Source organism: Fistularia commersonii, chromosome 22 (assembly GCF_037954325.1).
Source record: "Fistularia commersonii isolate RoL2024-O1a breed Wild chromosome 22, RoL_Fcom_v1.0, whole genome shotgun sequence".
NCBI lineage: Eukaryota > Metazoa > Chordata > Actinopteri > Syngnathiformes > Fistulariidae > Fistularia > Fistularia commersonii.
The window spans coordinates 9,177,681-9,185,432 of record NC_141305.1 but is presented as its reverse complement, the minus strand read 5'-3'; the positions used below and the strand labels follow the sequence as shown (position 1 = coordinate 9,185,432).

The 7,752-nt window shown below is 40.7% G+C and overlaps 2 protein-coding genes across 2 annotated transcripts; both read right to left on the bottom strand.

The window, feature by feature from the left end:
• Positions 1 to 423: 423 nt before the first annotated feature.
• crybb2 (crystallin, beta B2) lies at positions 424 to 2,104 on the bottom strand. The gene is made up of 6 exons (XM_086169882.1): positions 2,029 to 2,104; positions 1,617 to 1,693; positions 1,400 to 1,518; positions 1,075 to 1,207; positions 849 to 991; positions 424 to 756 (listed from the first exon to the last, which is right to left on the bottom strand). Exons 2-6 carry the CDS (start codon positions 1,677 to 1,679, stop codon positions 588 to 590), a joined length of 627 nt encoding a protein of 208 aa, XP_086026008.1. The 5' UTR covers positions 1,680 to 1,693; positions 2,029 to 2,104; the 3' UTR covers positions 424 to 587.
• Positions 2,105 to 5,801: 3,697 nt separating this feature from the next.
• Positions 5,802 to 7,723, bottom strand: LOC147221645 (beta-crystallin B3-like). The gene is made up of 6 exons (XM_086169881.1): positions 7,571 to 7,723; positions 7,132 to 7,229; positions 6,811 to 6,929; positions 6,571 to 6,703; positions 6,286 to 6,428; positions 5,802 to 6,159 (listed from the first exon to the last, which is right to left on the bottom strand). The coding sequence occupies exons 2-6, from the start codon at positions 7,204 to 7,206 to the stop codon at positions 5,910 to 5,912; spliced, it is 720 nt and encodes a 239-aa protein (XP_086026007.1). The 5' UTR covers positions 7,207 to 7,229; positions 7,571 to 7,723; the 3' UTR covers positions 5,802 to 5,909.
• Between the last annotated feature and the right edge of the window lie 29 nt (positions 7,724 to 7,752).

The window sequence follows — 7,752 nt, the reverse complement described above, 5'->3', positions numbered from 1 at the left end:
AGTGCACCATTTAGCAATTTTTATTTATTCAGTTACATTTCCCTTTTTCCTCTTTATCTTTAAACAAGTGACATTTCACCAAAGTGTAAACCTTTAAAATCAATTTTTTAGTCTGTGTGCATACTTGAGCCAGATCGGCAAATTTTGCACTTGGCGCAGAGGAAATATGAATTTCCCGATTCTTTAATGGATTTTTAACATTTTCAGTCCAATGTGTGATCACACACGGACTCTTGTCCAAAAGTAGTCTCACAGCAGAAATACATGTACATGAAATTAAGGATTTTGTTATTTTTTGCCAAGTGCCATGTGTTACATTATAGTCCTTTTTGTGGATTTCCCTTGAATCACTTTCAATATTTCTGAAAGTGCAGATAAAAGTGAAGAATTTAAGGAGGAGATGCAACAACCACAAAACCGAAGTGAAATGAGCATAAAGGATTTATTAATTTGCCTCAAAGGTTGTCAAAACTGCAACATTTGCATCAGGTAGGCCTATCAAAAATGCAGTTAGGTGAGGGACAAGGGGTCCTGGAAGGGAACAAGCCTGCAGAGGTCAAGGTTCAGAATGGGGAGGAATCTCAAGCTTAGTTGGCAGGGTGAAAAGCACCCCTCTGATGCCACTGCATGTCTCTGATGCGGCGAACTGACTGGATCTGGGGAATCTGGGCTCCGAACTCAGTGTTGTCCTTATATTCTCCCTTTTCAAAGAGATACTGGTAGCCTCTGTAGCCTGGATACTGATAGCCCACCCACCTGGAGCACCGTGGAGAGGGACAGACAAGGGTCAGTTGGACATGTAGCATCTAAGTACGGTACATAAAACTTATGAGGATGATGAGACTTACGTGCCACTCTGAACCCGCACAGAGGAGACTTTCTCTTGGTAGCCGTGTGCGTGGAAGCTAGGGACGTCATCATCGATGATTTCTATCTTCTTCCCTGCAAAGCTGGGATTTTCGTATAGGACAATCTTGTGCTCCTGACTGTCCTGAAAGGGGAGCAAAACATGAAGGTAAGGGAGGTTTGAAGCACTTAAAGCGATATGCAGGAGGATATCGTTTGCTTTCTCACCACTTTAATGGGGCGGAATGCAACAATGGTGTCACTGCGCCTGCTGTTGGTCCAGGAGTCCCAGCGAGGATACTCCCCCTTCTCAAACACATACTGCTCCCCCTTATATTCGGCCTGTTCATATCCCACCCATCTGAAAATCAGCAGAGAGATGGAGAGTTTGTATTTTTTTTGGGGGACCAAATCAGTAGGAAATACATTGGGTTTTTTTTTTTTCCTCTTCCATCCATTATTCATTCAGATCCAACTACATCCTACTCTCTGGTCTGTATGATGGGTTTTAAGTAGGATTCTAGTTTTCTCTCGGTCTCTGACCCACACTCACGGTCCACAAAGCACCAGTATGGAGCCCACTTTCTCCACGCCTGCTTCCTGGAGGTTTGTACAGGGACCAGTCAGCTCATGGCAGCGTCCCTGGAAGTTTTCCTGCTCATAGATAATCAGCTGTATCCAAAAAATGGGGGGGAAAGGGGGTTCAGTAAAACGCTTCAATCGTCCGGAAGCTGCAGATGTTTGTTTTCTTGTCTATTACGTTGCTTCACCTTGAATGCGCTGGTGCCTGGCTGCTGCTGCTTGGATGCAGGGTTCTGGTGGTCTGTGGCCATAGTGAAGGATGAAACTGAAAAAAACAAACAAGCCAAAAGACGCTCCTGTTGTTTCTTGTAAATGTTTTTTGAATGGATTTGTAATCGTATACAAGTTTTAAATCTAAAATTTGAGCTTGCCAGAGCTTATGGTATTGTTAATTCTGTTTTAATAGACTAAATTTATAATTGGTTGCTATTCCTGTCCTTCAAAGCGAATTCTTAAAGTCAATCGGTTTGTGAATTAAAACAATGCAAAAAAGGGGATATAGTTTGTAGAAACGATACCTAACACATACTGACATGAAAATAAAAGTTGATAAAATTATAAACTTTATAAAATACAGAGTTAGGGACATAAACCGCTTACCAGTACCTGCCTGTGCCAGTGTGTTTTTGATGGCAAAGTGAGCTCAATATATATGGGAAGCCCAGGGGTGGAAACTCTGCCAACAGTACCCATCGTGTCCAAGCCGGCCTTCAGATCGGCCTGCCATAGGCCCAGCACACTGAAATGACGGGTCACTGTGTGGCCTCCCCCCTCCCTGGGGTGTCACACTCTCACAAAGTTATTTCATTAGTTGTCACTTTCATGCAGCCAGTCATTGTTCAATATCCCCATGATTCAGCACAAACAGTGCCAAGAGTCCCACACCTACAATGAGGGAGAGAAAGAGAGAAAGGTTGTAAAAGACGGGGTTTACTGTGTTGTGTAGACTCAGACTGAAATGAAAAACAGCCCAGAGACTGCTAAAATCTATCTATCTATCTATCTATCTATCTATCTATCTATCTATCTATCTATCTATCTATCTATCTATCTATCTATCTATCTATCTATCTATCTATCTGTATGATGAGAAATATACTTAATCTGTGCATATAAAAACAATATGTATATGCATACATTTATACATATATGATCAGTATAATCATATATAAATAGTATAATCAATGTAGAAATATAATTGATATGTTATCAAATCACTCATATATACTGCATTTTCTCTGAAGATAGAGCAACTTGTTTTTGGTTCTTTTCTACCAGTTTGCTCTCTGAGCCCTTTTACTCCAAGTATCACTAGTGAATAGCTCACAATAATCTCCCTCCCCCCAAAAAAGCAACATTTTTTATGTTTTCTAATTTTATCTATTGGCTTCTTTTGGTGTCAAATGAACTTTCTGTACCAGTTTATTTGGCTAGAGGCTTTATTTGGCTTCGATATGTTTCCCATTGTTGTGCCTTAAAAGCATGGCTGTCAGTGCTTAAGATTTCAGATTTGTTGATTCTTTCTGGTTCTCTGTCACTGTGCTTTCAGCTGGAGTGCCAAAGGATAAACTGCAGTTCTTACACACAAACACACACACACACACACACACACACACACACACACACACACACACACACACACACACACACACACACACACACACACATACACATACACATACACACACAAATAAATGATGGCCTGTGCTTCTCTTTGCAGGGCCAGAATGTTATATGACTCTTATCTTCTTTTTACTGACACCTTCTGGACTGGAGGTTCAGTGCAGTTACTTTCCAGTGCACTAGACAGTGATATATAATCTTCCAAAACTTTCAGGCTGCAAGGAAAACATTTACAAAATACATCCAGATACTTTCAGTCTAAATGGATTCTATGTGTACATTTTTGTCATCTATGAGACGGCTTGACTACATATTAAACAGGCTTGGTAAATGGAGAAAATGTTAAATATTAAATGTTCTTCACACTTTGAAACTGAGCTGATATTAAGTTTTATATTAAGTCAGTATTTGTGGAGAAGGACAAGCTTGACAGAACCCTAAATTTACCATTGCACGAAAAAAAAATTCAATTTGCACAAGGTACTCTCTATTAATAATAATCAGAATCAGAATCACAATTGCTGTGTTCACAAAGGGATTTTGCAGCTACAAGGAATTTGCTTTGGTTGACGGTGCTGAGGAGACAACATGTAACAGGCATGAAAATAAGTGAAAAAAAAGTGAGATCGGGGCAGTCGTGGTTGGTTGTGCAAAATGGCAAGTTGTGCAAACTAGTGCAAGGTAGTGCATTAGAGAACAATTCACTACCTTGAATAATAAATCATCCATCCATCCATCATCTGCTGCTTATCCTGCACTCAGGGTCGTGGGGGATCCTGGAGCCTATTTCAGCTGTCATCAGGCGAGAGGCTGGGTACACCCTGGGCTGGTTGCCAGTCAATCATAGGACCACATATACAGTCAGACAACCATTCACTCACTCACTCATTCTGAGCAATTTTCCAGTTTTTTTTTTCCAATGAACCTGCTGCATGTTTTTAATAATGATAATGATAATAGTAATAATGAGGCAGTGTAGATTTAGCTATGCACTGACTTGCTTAATGATGAGAATAAAGAATAGTACCGGTACGAAAGGCAAGGTGAATCCAATATCTCAAGAAAGCCAAGGGAATTTTCTGAGGGTAGCAACATAACCATTGAATTTAATCAACTACAATTCTGTTGTTAAAACATAATGCCTGAAATATCTCTCTCAGATTACATTCCATTGCTCTGTGAGAATTTTGAAAGAATAATTTATGTTCATACCCGTGTTGTTACTGTCTAAAGTCTTGCTTTATTTCAAACACAAGTCTAAACAAAATGATGATCTCAGTCTAGATGCAGAACTGAGCTGCGGTCTCTTAGGAAACCTTACATATTTTGTATAATAGCAGCTCTTTAAGCACAGAGTCATCTTCTAAATTCTGTTGAAACCAAAGGAGGCACATCATGATATGTTTTTATGAAGACACAGGGTCAGATTGAGTTACGCAGCGTGAATGAAATGAGTCTTTTTTTTGCACATTTAAAATGATAAATGTAACATATGACAGAATAGTGTATGATTTATCAAGTTATTATTTGGTTTATTAGCAAGATTTTGGCTACACATCATATTGTCAGTGGAGAGTCATTGTAGGAGTAATAGTGACCGTCACCATCTGTAGATGAAACAATGACAAACTTCTTAGAAATTAATTTGGTCATGGTCTAGGTCATGTCAAAATATTTCAAGTTTGTAAAATCGACTTCTTTAACTTTAAAATCAATAAAACTGGATCAAAATACTTGATATATTTGTTTATGTTTATTTTTCAGGCATTAGGGGGCAATGCATGGCAACCTTACTAAATGTTGATTAAAGTACCGTTATTTAGATGGTAGATCATATGTCATGTTTATTGTTGGTATATTTAAAAAATGATTTATTGATATAATCATTTATATATGTTTATTTTTAAATTGACAAGAGGACCTTTCTGTGTGGAGTTTGCGTGTTCTCCCCGTGTCTGCATGGCTTTCCTCCAGGTTCTCTGGTTTCCTCCCACAGCAGCAGGTAAATTGAAAAAAAAAAAAAAATGGGGAAAATTGCCCTGAATGACTGAGTGAGTGAATGCTTGTCCGTCTGTTTTGTGGCCCTGCAATTGACTAGCGACCATTCCAGGGTTTATCCAGCCTCTCGCCCGAAGACAGCTGGGACTCTAGCATCCCCCTGTAACCTTGAGTGCAGGATAAGCGGCGGATGATGGATGGATGGATGTTTTTAAATTTCTCTTGTAGTTCTTTATAAATGTTAGACGTTGAATGAACACTGCTTTCAAGATTATATCTCAGTAAGGATTTACATGTGGTTTGTGTTACATCACTAGAAATTACATTGTCAAATGAAAACTATTTAGATTTTTAACATTGATGGAGACTTATCAAAATGTCGAGGTACTTTACAATACTTTCATATGAATTTATATCTGCTCATTTGAAAACATTTTGAACGATGACTGTGGATGGGTATGCGAAGGTTATTTTATGCTAAGTACAGAAACAGTATGATATAATTTCCTTAGCTTTTAAGCAGATTTGTCAGTTTATTGAATTCTTCATGTGCTCCCAAATGTTTGGTGCGTTTTTTTTTTGAGCTGGCTGTGCAAGCTGGAAAAATACGAGCATTAAAAGTTGGACCAACTATTTTGAAATAAATCCAATCAAACACATCTGCAATTCATCATTTTACATGATAAAGTTTTCTCAACAATTTCCACCTACACTGACTTAGGTCTACAACATCACCAACAAACACATCCAAATCCAGGTCAAACAACTTTTATTTGCCACTGAAACATACATGGCACTCCTCAGTGGGAGCAAGCAGCATTTGTCATGGTTAGGTTAAGGCAGAGGGCGAGACTATCTGCTTAGCTGGATCCCGCTTTGGCAGGAGGTGCAGGAGGTGCTGGGGCTGGATCGGGATCAGGGCCGGGACCAGGAGCTGGTGCTGGTTCTGGAGCAGTGAAGCATCCCCTCTTGTGCCACTGCATGTCTCGGACACGTCGGACAGACTGGATCTGTGGCGCGGGGGCCTCCCAGTCGTTCCAGTGCTTGAAGTCTCCGCGTTCAAAGACAAACTGGCGTCCCCTGTAACCTGGATACATGTAGCCAACCCATCTAGTGGAGGGAAAACACCAAAACGGTGACACTTGCTAAAACGCACTGTCCGAATAGGAAGAAATGATATGTAAAGTTGTGTATTCAAAATGGTGATTCTGAAGGAGTGACAGAGGAATGCCTTACGTTCCATTCAGAGCCTTGATGCTTGCAACACGATCTTGGAAACCATGGCCCCACAAACTTGGCACGTCGTCGTCGACAATCTCCATCTTTCTACCAGTAAACCCAGCGTTTTCAAAAAGGTGTAGTTTGTGGTCAGCACCATCCTGAAAAAAGTCAAAGTGATGCTTGAAATCTTCATGCTAAAATGCAAATGATCATTTACTTCATGTTGGACAGTCATGGTCCCTCATCTTTCTTCATGTACAATAGAGCATGTACAGGTTCGTATTGCGACCAGTCACTCACCACTTTAAGGGGCCTTAGAGACAAGAGGGTGTAGCTGTTCTGACTGTTGGTCCAGGTATCCCAGCGAGGATACTGGCCCTTCTCCAGAATGAATTGCTCTCCTGCAAACCCATGCCGATCATAACCCACCCAACTGCCAAGAGAACGCAGAGCAGATCGGTGAGGAGCAGCTTAGTGTTCAAGTTGAGTACACTGTTAATGGTCAAAACTGAATCTCTAGACAAGTGGTTGAATACTTACGGCCCTGATTCAACAATCAAAGAGCCAACCTTCTCAAGGCCCTTCTCTGTCACATCTTTACACTCTGCAGAAAACTCGGCTTTGTTGCCCTGGAAGTTCTCGAACTCAAAGACAACCACCTGGATCAGAGTATTGGGATGTTATTGTTGGAGGGTTGGAGTGACAAGAAATAGTGAAAACAGAGGAAAAGAAAAACAAGATGAAACATGCAATGTACAAATTGGGTTATTGAAAGTGCTGAGGACCTCTTAGATTTTTATTTTTTGCACAGATTCGGGTCATTGGTTTGTATGTGATGAGCATACATTGCCATTCCAGTACCTTATACGTGGCTCCAGCTCCACCCTGGCTCTTCCCAGCAGCCAGCTGCTCCGGGGCACTCTGCTGCTCAGACATCCTCCTGATCCACTGCTCCTCCACTTTTTGGAAACAGCATAAACACATGCAAAACACGATCCATCATGAAAGTACCGGCGAACACAGGTACGGACATGCACACAGGATAACGGCTCAATGTCACCCTCGTCTGTTATTTTTTTGCTTCTAGTTTCAATGTCTTTATTGAATATAGAGTAGCAGAATTTAAACTAAAAATGGTACGGATTAGACATATCTGCTTATTTTGTGCAACTGACGATGCAAATGATTTAGAAGACTCAAAACAGAAATCCTTTGATTAAAATAGTCCATCAGGTTCGATCACACTCCCTGAAGGAAAAAAAAACAGTTCAAATATTGTGTCCCAACAAGAAGCTTTTACCTGGGTATGCCTGCTAGGAAGTGGTTGTGTCCCTCTTTTCTGTGCCACTTGGTGTTTGGTGGGGTTGAGCCATTAGAGGGCAGGGAGAGGGGGGGTATTTATGGTTTATTTCTGGCCACAACAGCAGAAAAGGGGGAGCTGTTGATACAGCAAGTCTGTCGTTCACATTGTGTCCGTAACGC

Coding starts and splice junctions, on each gene's coding strand:
- crybb2 (XM_086169882.1), bottom strand. CDS start 1,679: ATGGCCACAGACCACCAGAACCCTGCATCCAAGCAGCAGCAGCCAGGC. Junction 1,208..1,399: donor ATACTGGTGCTTTGTGGACC/GTGAGTGTGGGT, acceptor GCTGATTTTCAG/ATGGGTGGGATATGAACAGG. Junction 992..1,074: donor CATTCCGCCCCATTAAAGTG/GTGAGAAAGCAA, acceptor CTCCCCTTTCAG/GACAGTCAGGAGCACAAGAT.
- LOC147221645 (XM_086169881.1), bottom strand. CDS start 7,206: ATGTCTGAGCAGCAGAGTGCCCCGGAGCAGCTGGCTGCTGGGAAGAGC. Junction 6,930..7,131: donor GAGCTGGAGCCACGTATAAG/GTACTGGAATGG, acceptor ACTCTGATCCAG/GTGGTTGTCTTTGAGTTCGA. Junction 6,429..6,570: donor CTCTAAGGCCCCTTAAAGTG/GTGAGTGACTGG, acceptor GACTTTTTTCAG/GATGGTGCTGACCACAAACT.